The sequence below is a fragment of the Denticeps clupeoides genome, chromosome 15 (genome assembly GCF_900700375.1).
Source record: "Denticeps clupeoides chromosome 15, fDenClu1.1, whole genome shotgun sequence".
NCBI classification, from domain to species: domain Eukaryota; kingdom Metazoa; phylum Chordata; class Actinopteri; order Clupeiformes; family Denticipitidae; genus Denticeps; species Denticeps clupeoides.
The window spans coordinates 1,989,012-2,003,687 of NC_041721.1; the positions used below are offsets into that span (position 1 = coordinate 1,989,012).

Here is a 14,676-nt window from a genome sequence, read left to right on the forward strand (position 1 = left end):
TGCAGCTACGCAGACCCAGACACAACCAGCTGTATAAATAACCTTTCTATTAGAACCAGCAGGAACTTTTTCAGCATCTCTAAGACCAGCCTGGAATCCGCCTGGAATCCGCACATGCTACATGGCTGCATCACTGGATATCCTTCTGAAACACTGTTGGAAGGTCTTGACCATTGCAGACCAGGACATAAAAGGACATATTATCAGACTGCTGCGTCCGTCTGCGATATCTGCTCTCAGGGTTTTCACAGAAGGCTGTTTCACTGGAAATATTAACCATGTCATTTACATTAAATTGGATTGCTGGTGTGATAACCTGCGATAAGGAAATCCAGTGGCCTCCAAAAAGCCCAGCTCTCCCGTTCACACGAAGTTGCTTTTCCTTGTTGCCTGAGCAAGCAGGCACATTTGTGAAGAATGTTTGTGTTGCTTGTGATCTTCGATGTAAATCTCAATGTAAATGCTGGCACCATTACGTACAAGTGGGATTCAGTGACGAACAGGGAGATGGATGCAAAAGAACGATGGGGAGGGAGCCGTGATACAAATTTCCATTGCAAGAGGAAGGAATTTAGCAGGGTTATGGGTGCAGTGGCAATAAAAGCCATTTACATGCATTACATATGTTGCAATATAGCTAAAGAATAAGACTCTCAATTAGATGTAACTTTTTTTACACCCTTATCCAGAGCGACTTCAGTAGTTACAGGGACAGTCCCCCCGCTGGAGACACTCAGGGTTAGGAAATATTAACCATGTCTTGCTCAGGGACACTATGGTAGTAAGTGGGGTTTGAACCTGGGTCTTCTGGTTCATAGGCGGGTGTGTTACCCACTAGGCCATCGTGTTGTGAACATTTCAACACTTTAGGTATTTATGACAAATGAAGACATGCATTGAGCTTTGTTGAGGGCAGTTTTAATGTAACATAGCATGTTTAGGGAAAAAAAAACACAACACACATACAATACCAGCCAAACGCACCTACCCATTCAAAAGGAATGAAATATGATTCCTGTATGACATTCTTCATAACAACCTCAGTCATGGTTTCCATGGAGTAGGCGTGTAGACGTTTGACTGGAACTGTGTCCACATATCCGTATATACACGTTTTATAACATCCAATGGAGGCTGTGAATATTCAGATTCATTTCCTAGTATGAAATGATAAGGACTTGATGTCTGGGTGCAACGGCCCCTGTTGCACGTTTTAACAGGTACTTGTTTTTTTGCACAGTGCACAACATATACAATAAAAATTTTAAACTTTATATACATGCAAATAAGCACACATTGCAACATTAATCAGAGCAAATATGAGAACTCTTCCTGTTTTTTTTTTTTTCTATGTTGAAGGCAGTGTAATTTTTTCCTTTCATGTCCATTCAGACGCTAAGCAGATTCTCCTTCTCGTTTTCAGACTGCTGCATGTCTTGTATTTTGATGGAGTCCCCAGATGAAAGCTTTATGTGAATGTCTGTTGGGTTTGGGTGTCCATGGGGGGTCCAGGGTGCGGCTGTGGAACAGTTTGGGTATTTTTCGTTTAACCAGGGCTCAAGAACACAACTCAAGCAACTTCAGGAATCAACACACCTTTGCACTCCTGTCCTGGGGGAAGGGCACCACGCCCTCTTACCTGGGCCCTCCTGCGAACTGAATTCAGTCACATGTCAGCACCAGCATACCAAGAGAATGAGGCGCAGTTGTCCTGAAAACAAAGCCACGTACCCAGCAAGCATGTCCCTGCAGATGCTGCTGCAATAGATGCGGCCACAAGTACTGTAGTCAGCAGGGCCACACCTGGCACCGCCACCCATGTAGTCACCCTTTGGTCACTGGAGCGCAACACAGAACGAACTTCTCCCAACGCCGCTGCAAGGTGACAAAGAACCAGAGATCAGGACTCAATAGAGAGGCTCTTTCGACAGGCATGCGGCTCAAAGGAGGATATGAGAGATGTAAACATCTGCGCCCGGAGCTAAAACAAGTAAAAAGACCTGCTGACAAAAGGGCTCAGAGGTGAGCTCATCCAAAGTGGCGCACACACCCACACACACACACACCGCAGCGTGTTCAGCCCTGCGCAGGAGAACTCCTGAACAACAGATATCACAGGCCCGCAACCCACCTCGCCGATGACACACAACACTTTTACTCACTATCTGACTGTTTCTTCCTAACTGGAAGCTACGGGCAGGTTTGCAGGGCTTCCTTCCTCTAACTGCAGAGGAGATTGATTTACAAGAAGCAGGTAGTAAAAAGACAATAAGTCTGAAGTAGTGATAACCTGCATGTTGGTGTCGGTAGTTGGCGTGGTCACATTCACTGGAATTAAACTCCTGATAATCTGCATGTTGGTGTTGGTAGTGGGCGTGGTCACGTTCACTGGAATTAAAGCACCTGATAACCTGCATGTTGGTGTTGGTAGTGGGTGTGGTCACGTTCACTAGGAATTAAAGCGCCTGATAACCTGCATGTTGGTGTTGGTAGTGGGCGTGGTCACGTTGACTGGAATTAAAGCGCCTGATAACCTGCATGTTGGTGTTGGTAGTGGGCGTGGTCACGTTCACTATAATTAAAGCGCCTGATAACCTGCATGTTGGTGTTGGTAGTGGGCGTGGTCACATTCACTGGAATTAAAGCTCCTGATAATATGCATGTTGGTGTCGGTAGTGGGCGTGGTCACGTTGACTGGAATTAAAGCGCCTGATAACCTGCATGTTGGTGTCGGTAGTGGGCGTGGTCACGTTCACTGGAATTAAAGCACCTGATAACCTGCATGTTGGTGTCGGTAGTGGGCGTGGTCACGTTGACTGGAATTAAAGCACCTGATAACCTGCATGTTGGTGTCGGTAGTGGGTGTGGTCAAGTTCACTGGAATTAAAGCGCCTGATAACCTGCATGTTGGTGTTGGTAGTGGGCGTGGTCAAGTTCACTATAATTAAAGCGCCTGATAACCTGCATGTTGGTGTTGGTAGTGGGCGTGGTCACATTCACTGGAATTAAACTCCTGATAATCTGCATGTTGGTGTTGGTAGTGGGCGTGGTCACGTTCACTGGAATTAAAGCACCTGATAACCTGCATGTTGGTGTTGGTAGTGGGCGTGGTCAAGTTCACTATAATTAAAGCGCCTGATAACCTGCATGTTGGTGTCGGTAGTTGGCGTGGTCACATTCACTGGAATTAAACTCCTGATAATCTGCATGTTGGTGTTGGTAGTGGGCGTGGTCACGTTCACTGGAATTAAAGCACCTGATAACCTGCATGTTGGTGTTGGTAGTGGGTGTGGTCACGTTCACTAGGAATTAAAGCACCTGATAACCTGCATGTTGGTGTTGGTAGTGGGCGTGGTCACGTTGACTGGAATTAAAGCACCTGATAACCTGCATGTTGGTGTTGGTAGTGGGCGTGGTCACGTTCACTATAATTAAAGCGCCTGATAACCTGCATGTTGGTGTTGGTAGTGGGCGTGGTCACATTCACTGGAATTAAAGCGCCTGATAATATGCATGTTGGTGTTGGTAGTGGGCGTGGTCACGTTGACTGGAATTAAAGCGCTTGATAACCTGCTCCCCCCTTGTGTCAGAAATGTAAAAAATCCAGTTCCTGCTCTTTAGCATACAGTTTACCAGCAAGCGGCCTCTTCCTGTTTATTTCTGGTTACCTCTTTAAATCCTGGAGGTATATATAACCTCTTTCTCTCTATATATATATATATGTATATATATATGTGTGTGTGTGTGTGTGTGTGTGTGTGTGTGCTGTGACATTTATACATTTGGCCGTCCAAACAGAACACATTTCAGGAGGGAAGAAGAAAGGGAAAAAAAATACCCAGATTTAATCAGGTGGAAACTTACAGCACTTGAAGGGACAGTGGAGAACCTTGGCGGAGAATTTCACATCAACTCTCCTTGCCTGCAAAGACACAGGGAGAGATGTGGATGAGGAACGTAGCTGTGATGGTGGCCTCAGGTTCCTCTAATGAACAGATCGCCGCTGCCTGCAGTCGTACCTGGACGCAGCAGTTTTGGCCACACAGGTCAGTGGTGAGGTTTGCCACGACAGCTCTCAACTCGTGCTGTGGAAAGAGCAAAGGTGCAATTGGAGCAGCGCCACTCGAACGATGACCCGGGTCTATTGGCAGCAGCGTCTAACATGAAGATGAACGCTACCACGTGGACTATGGTGGCCTGGTTCTTCTCCTCGCAGACATTTGGCCCCGTCCTGGTGCACAGATCCAGGGACAGCACTGGCCTGGTCCTGGATGTCACCACCAGCTCTTCCTGACCGTCCTCAAAGTCCCAGACTGAAAGCATTTCATCGCGTCTCTTCATTAACTTGCAGTGTACACTTTTTTTTTAAACAAATATATAAAACCAGCAGGACTTTCAAATAATGTATTAATCACACATTTTAAACAAGCATTATTAATTCTTTAGGCAAAAGCTTGTTATAATATTTACAGCATTTAAAAGGGACAAATGAGAGGCAAGGCGACAACAGAGGTGCATCCCATTCAGTCACATGCCGCCAGACGGATTTGTGGGTCCGATGCTTGCACAGAAATTGCAATCAAATCCATTTAATTCATGTCGCATTCAGAACACAAGATTTACGGATTCCGGGTGTAACCTCAGGAACGTCTCTCGATGGAAACGTTGTAACAGAACAGGCCTCTGTCGGTGCTCACAATGTTTACCTGGGAAATTTCCCTCAGTGAACGGGCACTTAATCCACGCTCCTGCCCGGGTGGTAAACTGACATGCAACAGACCACAGGGAAATAGGTTCAATTAGTCTGCAGCGTGCACGGGTGACGGCGGTGACGACTGATCACGGATACCTTCATGCAAAGCTGAGGGTGTGGATCCACCGTAGAGTACGAGACCTGCAAACGATGCACAAGAAACACAAGGTTCGCACAAGAGCATTCAAGACATTCACTGGCTCTTTTCTAGACGTTCCAAAGAACAACGTTCTCACTTTGCTTGTTTTTGGTGGCCTGTCTCAATTTTACTCGTCTTTGCATCAAGCGGTCATTTTAGTTTTATTGGTTTATAATTAGTTTCATTTTAATTAAATTTCAAAAGTCTCAGCGTTCTAATCATATTTTATTCTAGTTATCTTATTATTCTATTATTGTTACCTTATAGACTCACAACTATTCTACATTCATTCCAGACATGAAAGACACTCCCCCCCACCATATATCTATATCCCGCCACCATATATCTATATCCGGCCACCAAATATCTATATCCCGCCACCAAATATCTATAACCCGCCACCATATATCTATAACCCCCCACCATATATCTATATCCCGCCACCATATATCTATAACCCGCCACCATATATCTATAACCCGCCACCATATATCTATATCCCGCCACCAAATATCTATATCCCGCCACCAAATATCTATAACCCGCCACCATATATCTATATCCCGCCACCAAATATCTATAACCCGCCACCATATATCTATAACCCGCCACCATATATCTATATCCCGCCACCAAATATCTATAACCCGCCACATATATCTATAACCCGCCACCATATATCTATAACCCCCCACCATATATCTATAACCCGCCATCATATATCTAAGGTGGTAGTAGCCTAGTGGGTAAGACACTCGCCTGTGAACCAGAAGACCCGGGTTCAAATCCCACTTACTACCATTGTGTCCCTGAGCAAGACACTTAACCTTAAGTTGCTCCAGGGGGGACTGTCCCTGTAAATACTGATTGTAAGTCGCTCTGGATAAATGTAAATGTAAATATATCTATAACTCCCCACCATATAACAATAACCCGCCACCATACATCTGTAACCCACCACAAGTATTCTGAAATATAAATGGCGCGCGAAGGGGAATTGACGAAGGTGCGACCCAATGGGAGACACAGGAAACAGAAAACTTCTCACTTATTGGTATAATGCTTATATAATAATCAGAACTAACGAATTGTCCTTTGGGCTCTAGCGGTAGTTCTTGTCGGTTTTGGTATTTCCCACCTTTCCTCCGTTGGCCGTCTGTGATGAGTTGGCGAGGTCCTTGCATCCGTTGTCTCCGAGAGTCTGGCACAGCGTTGCGACCACATTGACGTGACACTCCGCTTCCCACGACAACGTCTGCTCCATCGAGTCGAACGAGATTCTGGACCAGAGTTCTTCCATGTCTAGAAATGTCCGTTAGAGGAGCGTTTTTTTTCCACACCAAGTTGCAAGTTTTTGGCATTACTACATCAGAGAAGACTGGCTGTACTCACGGTTCTTAAAGGGACAGACTTGAACCCGAGGGGCATCAGTCATCGATGACCAGCCCTGTAACATGGCATCAGTCCCCATTGTTATCATTTGACACAGAGTGGCGTGTTGTATTCTTACTATTATTATAATCATTTTTTTTAGACCTCGATACACAAGCAGGGCAGTGGCCTGGAGAACCGGAATGTGACGTTCTTCACGGGGTTCTCCTTTCTCAGCTGAAATAAATAATGTTTTTTTTTACGACATGGCGAGCGCTGCCCTACATTCAGAACCAGGTTCCAAAATCCAAGGCTGGATGCAAGGCTGTGATTGGCTCTCACCAGCGCGTGCTCCCCGGTGCCGCGGCAGGTGTACCCCTGGAGACACAGCCTCAGGTTGTAGTCTTTGTCCTCCAGCATGTCTGACACCGACACCGACAGCTCATTCCGCTCGCGGCCGACCCGGTAGGCGATTCTTCCGGCTGCGATGGGACGGCGGCAGAGACGTAGAGGCAGCAGAGTAGGTGCAGTGATGCATGCACATAGTGGAAAGTGAAGGTGAAGTGATTGTCATTGTGAAAGGGTGGTAGTAGCCTAGTGGGTAACACACTCGCCTATGAACCAGAAGACCCGGGTTCAAATCCCACTTACTACCTGAGCAAGACACTTAACCCTAAGTTGCTCCAGGGGGACTGTCCCTGTAATACTGATTGTAAGTCGCTCTGGATAAGGGCGTCTGATAAATGCTGTAAATGTAAATGTAAATGAAACACTGCAGCACAGCACTCGGTGTCATGGTGAAATGTGTCTTCTGTATTTAGCTGTCGCCTTGGCGAGCAGTGGGCAGCCATGACAGGCGCCCGGGGAGCAGTGTGTGGGGACGGTGCTTTGCTCAGTGGCACCTTGGCGGCTCGGGATTCGAACTGGCAACCTACTGATTACGGGGCCGCCACAACCGCTAGGCCACCACTGCCCCATAATCGAATATATCGTGATTTTCTGGCATTGGCATAAAAATTCTTGTTAAAAAGTAGTGCCGGTAGTGACTGTGTGTGTCAACTTGTCCTCGCGGACGTTGGAAACGAACGCCATCTGAAGGACGTACAGCGTTAAAGCTGTGTTCAGTTGTCGTATCACTGCCGTTCACTTGACGATGTTCAACGTTCATCTGGATTTTGACAGAATTTGACGGCAAAAAAACATCGCATGTAGCGCTTAATTTGACGCCATCCGAACACTGGCTCTGAATGCTCATGTGACATTTCGAAAACGGTCGCCGTTCGGACCACCCTCACCTGACACCATGAACACTGGAAAAGCACCTGGTTCAGACGTCCGTGTGAACGAGGCCTTGACTCTCATCTCACTGATGCATTCGAAAAGTCATGTACAGTTGTGCATGTACAAAAGTTTTGAGAATGACGCAAATACTGTTCTTCACAAAGTTTGCTGCTGCAGTGATGTTAGATCTTTTTGCCCGTTGTTTCTGTGGTGGATTGAAGTATAATTACGAGCATTTTATGAGTTTTAAAGGCTTTTATTGACAATTACAGCAAATTTATGCAAAGAGTCAGTATCTGCAGTGTTTTTTTTTTTTTCAAGCCCTCTGCAGTTTGCCCTGACACGCTGTCAATCATCTTCTGGGCCAAATCCTGACTGATGGTGACCCGTTCCTTCATAATCAGAACTTGGAGTTTTGGGGTTTTTGTTTGTCCACCCGCCTCTTGAGGATTGACCACAAGTTTCCTGTCCATGGACCCACAATTTTAATGACTTGTTCCCTGAGCCACTTAGTTCTCACTTTGGTCTCATGGCACAGTGCTCCATCCTGGTAAAAAAGGCATCGTTCTTCACCAGACTGTTCTTGGACGGTTGGGAGAAGTTGCTGTTGGAGGATGTTCTGGTACCGTTCTTTATTCATGGCCGTGTTCTTGGGTAAAATTGTGAGTGAGTCCACTCACTTGGTGGAGGAGCAGCCCCAAACATGAATGGTCTCAGGGTGCTTTACTGTCGGTATGAGACAGGACTGATGGTGGCGTCACCTTTTCTTCTCCGGACAATCATTCAGTCAGTCCGGAAAGGGGCTTCATCAGAGAAAAGGACTTTACTCCAGTCCTCAGCAGTCCAATCCCTGTACTTCCAGCAGAATATCAGTCTGTCCTTGTTGTTTTTCTTGGAGGAAAGTGGCTTCTTTGTGGTCCTTCTTGACACCAGGCCGTCCTCCAGAAGTCTTCTCCTCACTGTAGGTGCAGATGCCCTCACACCTGTCTGCTGCCATTCCTGAGCGAGCTCTGCACCGGTGGCACCCCGATCCCGCAGCTGAATCATCTTCAGGAGACGGTCCTGGTGCTTGCTGGACTTTCTTGGTCGCCCTGATGCCTTCTTCACAGCACTTGAACTTCTCTCCTTGAAGTTTTTGCTGATCTGATAAACGGTTGGTTTTGGTGTAATCTTACTAGCAGCAACATCCTCGCCTGTGAAGAACTTTTTATGAAACGTAATGATGACTGAACGTGTTTCCTTGCAGGTAACCATGGTTATCAGAGGAAGACCAAGGATTTCAAGCATCACCCTCATTATAAAGCCTCCAGTCTGCTATTCTAACTCAGTCAGCAGGACAGAACGATCTCCAGCCTTGTGCTCCTCAACACTCCCACCCGAGTTAACGAGAAGATCACTGGAATGTTCTCAGCAGGTCCTTTTGTGGCTCAAATTCAGTGGAAATGTTTTTTCGAATGAAGTTCATTTTCATGGAAAGAGGGACCTTGCAATTCATCTGATCACTCTTCATAACATTATGCAAATTATGCAGTATATGCAAATTACCAAATAAAAGAACGAATGCAGCAAACTTTGTGAAAACCAGAATTTGTGTCATTTACAAAACCTTTGGCCGCGGCTGTATAAAAATTGATGGGATGCATCGATAATTGATGCACTGATAATCATAATCGAATCGAATCGGTTGACTAGTGAAGGTTTACACCTCTGGAACAGAGGGGAGTCGAAACCGGGGAGTTTCAGGGTAACTTACTGATGCACTGCGGGACGTTGCTACGAAGGTCTTCATGTCTGCATCCTGAAAGCAACAAAGAAAGTCAGAGTTATAGTCTGTGGTCTGCTCAAAACGGGGACCTGTGACCATCAGGGGGAGGAGAGGTCAACCCGCATCGCAGGAATCCCCACACCGAACCCCTGAAAATGAAACCGGAAGCAGCCCTCACCTGGGACGCGGTAAGCCCTGGAAACGCTCGAACCGCAGAACTCCGGCACTGTCTTGAGGGTCACGTGGATGTCCTGGGATGCGGCCACCTCAAAGCAGTCGTCGTGGAAGGCCACCTGAGAACGACAGCGTTTGCTCTCAGACGGTCGGGCGGAGTTTGGTGGTAAATGTGGATGACGGCAAAATTCGTCTGTAATTACTTAGTCACCAAATGCAGCCAGTGTTTTCAGTAAATTTCACCAAAATTACCACAATTCCTGGCAAGTTCAGTCTCGTGTCCATGTATGACGTTGAAGTGGCCTGTCGTGTCTGGTAATACCAGGTGATACGGAGGACGTGTAGAAGACGAAGCAGGGACATTTATTACCAGAATTTCCTATTTTTTCCTGCCGATAATCCCCGTTTACAGCCGCCATGATCGGTCATGGTGCCAGCTTAAGGCTGGAGTCTCCTCCTAGTTCCGGGGTGAGGGCATCTGGGCATGGCAGCTCTCTCACAGTTGAAATGAACCTACGGTGGAAATTACTGACCTCTCTCATCTTTTTAATGGGGGCGACAGTCGGTGGCCCCACGGTATTTTAAAAGACCAAAATTATTCATTATATCTCTGTTGTTTATCAGGCGCCCTTATCCAGAGCGACTAGGTACAGGGACAGTCCCCCCCCCCCCCCCCCCCCCCCCCGGAGACACTCAGGGTTAAGTGTCTTGCTAAGGGACACGATGGTAGTAAGTAGGTGGTCAGTGTAATGTGGGTGAGGTGTGTGGGACGGGCGTCTACCTGCTGTCCAGTCAGCTGCCCAAGTGGAGGAGCTCTGGAGAAGGCCAGAATGCGGCAGCGCTCCATCACCCCTGCGAAGACGACGCACACCGACACTCCCTGGACGCGCTCTGGGAACAGAGACGGAGTGCGCGGTACAGACGGTTCAATCTGGGATGCAGGAACCCTGGGAATCACATTGCGAGGGACGTCCCCCCTGCAGCCGATCCCTGATGGGAAGCCATTTTGGGGGGAGTGACCCTGTGACCTACCTGTCATTGTTAGTGCGGCACCAACCTTCAGGTGAAGGGAACACCGTCGTGGACCTTCGCACCTCATCACCGTGGCAACGCTCACGTTGGTGAACACGCTGGTGTCGAGCCCCGCGGCGGCCTGCTTGCAGTGTGTCAGGTATCCTGTCGGGGACAAGAAACAGGTGGACAGGGTCAGTAGCAGGAAGTAGCCGCTCGGCCCTCTTTAAAGGTCCCCTGACATTAACATTTTTTTGCTTTTATTTCGGTCTTGTTGGTCCCCTAATTCTGTATCTGAAGTCTTGTTCCAAAATTCCGGCCACTTTGATCCAGTCCCACAGTGAGATTTCCCAGGACAGCAAGTTTCACCGTCTGTAGCTTTAAATGCTAATGTGGAGGAGAGAGGCGGGACGAGGAGGAGAGCGGCCTATAGAAGTTGAGGGGGTATTCGTGGAAATAACGGCATCAATGTAGCATGAGAAACGAGAGGTAACTTTTCCCCTTATGATGTCATAAGGGGACAAATTCCAGATCCGACCGTCTGAGCTGCTGCTCGGTGAAGCAGAATGACCAAAACACTCTTTACACCGACTGCCATTTCTAGTCACTGCAAAATTAATTAATTAAAGTGATTAAAGTGAAGTGATTGTCACATGTGATACACAGCAGCACAGCACACGGTGCACACAGTGAAATTTGTCCTCTGCATTTAACCCATCACCCTGAGTGAGCAGTGGGCAGCCATGACCAGCGCCCGGGGAGCAGTGTGTGGGGACGGTGCTTTGCTCAGTGGCACCTCAGTGGTAGCTTGGCGGATCGGGATTCGAACCGGCAACCTTCTGATTACGGGGCCGCTTCCTTAACCGCTAGGCCACCACTGCTAGGCCCCTACTGCAGGACCACAGACAGGCCGGGGGAACTCGTATTAACGTTAAATCATCTCACAAAGTCACATTTTCATGTCAGGGGACCTTTGATGCATAAAAAACATTGTTTCTGGGTTTTTTTCAGGCAGTTTCATCCTGCCAGCCCATAATTCCTGACTCCCAGTCATATTCAGGCCGAGTGGTCACATCTTGTGGCCGTGGCCTGTAATCTTACGAAGAATAAAAATACAAGACTCACTTGGCGGCTTGGTTCTGCACTGAAGACCCTGAGGGGAGAGAGAGAGAGAGAGAGAGCATGAGACAATAGAAGCAGGTGTGTAATCTGTAACCGCTGGTGATGCAACGCGGTGCGTCGCAAATCGCCCGGGTCATTTGCATTTACAGCCTGACGGCCGGCGCCTGCGTAAGAGGAAACACTTCTAAACAGAAGGGGTTTGCCCACGCAGCCCTCACTGGCGACATCCTGGTTGCATTCCCAGGCGTGCCGAGCAGTGCATCCTCTGGACGCATTTACAGCACTTACTGTCCCCCCCTGGAGACACTCAGGGTTAAGGGTCTTGCTCAGGGACACGATGGTAGTAAGTGGGATTTGAACCTGGGTCTTCTGGTTTGTGGGCGAGTGTGTTACCCACCAGGCTACTACCACCCTCGCCAGGGGAGCTGCTTCGAAGGTGAAATTTGAGCCGATCGTTGGAGCTGCTATTTCTGCGCAGTTATTCACCTCTTCGAACCCCCGCAATCGCCCCTACCCGGCAGAGGGGCAATTATCTCTGCCAAGTGGAGTCCAAGCCCGCACAATACGAGACGTTATGAACGTTCGTGCAGCGGCCCAGTCCGTATAATTATAATAATGGCGTGAGGGCGCCAGAAGGTCCCTGTCAAGGTCCCCACCTCAGGTCCCTCTCAGCATTTTCAAACGTTACCCATCCTCCATATTTATCTTTTATCTTCTCTGCGTATGTTGGGCTGTTTTTATCATTGCGTTCTGTTCTGGGTGTTACATTTACATTTACAGCATTTATCAGACGCCCTTATCCAGAGCGACTTACAATCAGTAGTTACAGGGACAGTCTCCCTGGAGCAATTTAGGGTTAAGGGTCTTGCTCAGGGACACGATGGTAGTAAGCGGGATTCGAACCCGGGTCTTCTGGTTCATAGGCGAGTGTGTTACCCGCTAGGCTACTACCACCCTGCTGTTACATAATCACGCATTACGTCTCAAACAACACAGTGCATAATTAGGAAAAGAGCAATGGGCTCATATTTTTACACATGTCCACATGAGTGGCATTCCAGCAAAGCGAAGACCACAGACGTGGGCATATGGAAAAGATGCTGTACCTGGCTGCAGCGCGCCTCGCACGCCCGGATCCGCTCCAGCCGCGTCGGGGCGTCCTGAGCCGCGCAGGCCTGGACCAGGGCCAGGATCAACAGGGAGCGCATCTTCTGCCCGGAGTCCTGCTCTGCCACGCGGGCGTGTAAACTGAGCTCGCAGTGAAGCCATCAGCTGCTAGGAAACTCCCTCACTCGCACACACACCACACCCTCACACACACACACACACACGCCGACCTGTCGGCATCTCTGCCCCAACGCAGCTGACTACTGTGTTTTCAATAAAATTCCCTTTAAAAAAAGACATTTTAAATGTTGCTATTGAATGAAACTTTGCCGGCATTTGGAACTCGGGCTGGTCTGTGCGTGTGGAGCTTCTTACGGAGGTCGTAATGGTCAAACAACGAAGAAGTTCCTGTCGCTCACGATTTGTGGAACTCCTCACCCACTCACTGGAACGTTTTATTGGTTCCTGCTCCGTGCTTAATGGAAAGAGGAACTTGATTAAATGCCCTTATCAGATCTTCTTGGCCGTCATTGTTCTCATTTAAGTTTTTTTTGTTCGGAGGAAGTTTCACTGCAACTTTATGTTTGTTTGGGCCGCTTGAAGGCTCGATTGTGCTTTTTTTTTTGTCATGCTCCAGTTCCAGTGAATCACACTGTCACTCGGTTCTGCTGATTTCAAGACGAACGACGTCAGGAAACTCCCGCATCACCCTGCCGAAAGGGGAAGTTCTGCTCACCACTACTACACTTTCCAACTGTTTTACTGGACCCTTGCTGTGGTTCGGTCAACAGTCAATGACATCGGTGTTGACCTCTGACCTTTGACACGTCCGCTTCCTGGAAAGAGCAACGGTGAGACTGAGCGCCATGCTTTCGGTTGGTCGTCACACACACACAGGATCGCTCACCTGCAAGGTTCCCATTTGGGGCAGTGGTGGCCTAGTGGTTAAGGAAGTGACCCCGTAATCAGAAGGTTGCTGGTTCGAATCCCGATCTGCCAAGGTGCCACTGAGGTGCCACTGAGCAAAGCACCGTCCCCACACACTGCTCCCCGGGCGCCTGTCATGGCTGCCCACTGCTCACTCAGGGTGATGGGTTAAATGCAGAGGACAAATTTCACTGTGTGCACTGTGTGCTGTGCTGCTGTGTATCACGTGTGACAATCACTTCACTTCACTTTATTAGGCCGTCTTGAGCAGACGCCGCCACCTCCTGGCCATCTGGTGTATTTACTAGGGTGACACTGCGTTAAAGGGGGTAACGGGGGACATTAACCACCAGACCTGCACTGAGAACTCGTGCAACCTTCCGTTAGAGGAATTACAGGCCTGCACACTCTCATTGTTCACTGTAATGGATCGGATTCCACAAACATCTGATTTATATCACTGCAAGTAATTCATGAAACCCTTAATTCATAACATACTGCAACTGTCCTGTCATTACACATTTTTTCCATCTGTCTTCAAGATTTTGTAGGAGCGGGAAAATTATTGTATTGTTCTTGACTTTCTAATATTGTCCGTTGTCTAGGCTCCTATAAAACTGGTGACGTTCATCTTTTGCAAGCAACCACAAACAAACAAAACAATTCAGTAGGTGTGTTGGTAAGACATCAGCATAATTTAATAAGTAAGAAACAATTGAATAATTGTTGTCCAGTGCCACCAGGGGTCAGAGGACACAGGATTTGTAAAACTAAAGGAATTTCAATTTCAAATAAGGACAGAGGTGCCTTCACTTAAGGCCTTGGTGGTGTCAATTATGGGACATGTATTAGAAAATGACAGCTGTAAAGCTCACGTATAGACCGAAATGTGGAGTTATACCGTTTTATATTTTATTTTGAGAAGCCTCACTGACGGAGAGATGAGGAACCTTGCTGGAAACAACTGGAATTCAGCAGTAGTCCACCATTACTAATGGGTGTGTCCTCTGCATTTAACACAGCAGT

The 14,676-nt window shown here is 47.8% G+C and overlaps 1 protein-coding gene across 2 annotated transcripts; it reads right to left on the reverse strand.

Annotated features, from left to right (window-relative positions):
• Nucleotides 1–916: 916 nt before the first annotated feature.
• Nucleotides 917–12,848, reverse strand: il17rel (interleukin 17 receptor E-like). Of its 2 annotated transcripts, XM_028954920.1 has the most exons (18): nt 12,723–12,848; nt 11,620–11,647; nt 10,516–10,659; nt 10,265–10,374; nt 9,488–9,602; nt 9,298–9,342; nt 6,606–6,745; nt 6,429–6,500; nt 6,285–6,339; nt 6,031–6,194; nt 4,850–4,894; nt 4,707–4,764; nt 4,180–4,313; nt 4,020–4,085; nt 3,865–3,922; nt 1,732–1,875; nt 1,597–1,656; nt 917–1,519 (listed from the first exon to the last, which is right to left on the reverse strand). In XM_028954920.1, exons 1-18 carry the CDS (start codon nt 12,822–12,824, stop codon nt 1,389–1,391), a joined length of 1,671 nt encoding a protein of 556 aa, XP_028810753.1. In that variant the 5' UTR covers nt 12,825–12,848; the 3' UTR covers nt 917–1,388. The 2 variants fall into 2 exon arrangements, with proteins under 2 accessions (XP_028810753.1, XP_028810752.1); XM_028954919.1 differs by having other exon boundaries at nt 10,265–10,659.
• Nucleotides 12,849–14,676: the final 1,828 nt, after the last annotated feature.

Coding starts and splice junctions, on each gene's coding strand:
- il17rel (XM_028954919.1), bottom strand. CDS start 12,824: ATGCGCTCCCTGTTGATCCTGGCCCTGGTCCAGGCCTGCGCGGCTCAG. Junction 9,343..9,487: donor CAGGGCTTACCGCGTCCCAG/GTGAGGGCTGCT, acceptor TGTTGCTTTCAG/GATGCAGACATGAAGACCTT. Junction 6,340..6,428: donor TGCCCTGCTTGTGTATCGAG/GTCTAAAAAAAA, acceptor GCCATGTTACAG/GGCTGGTCATCGATGACTGA.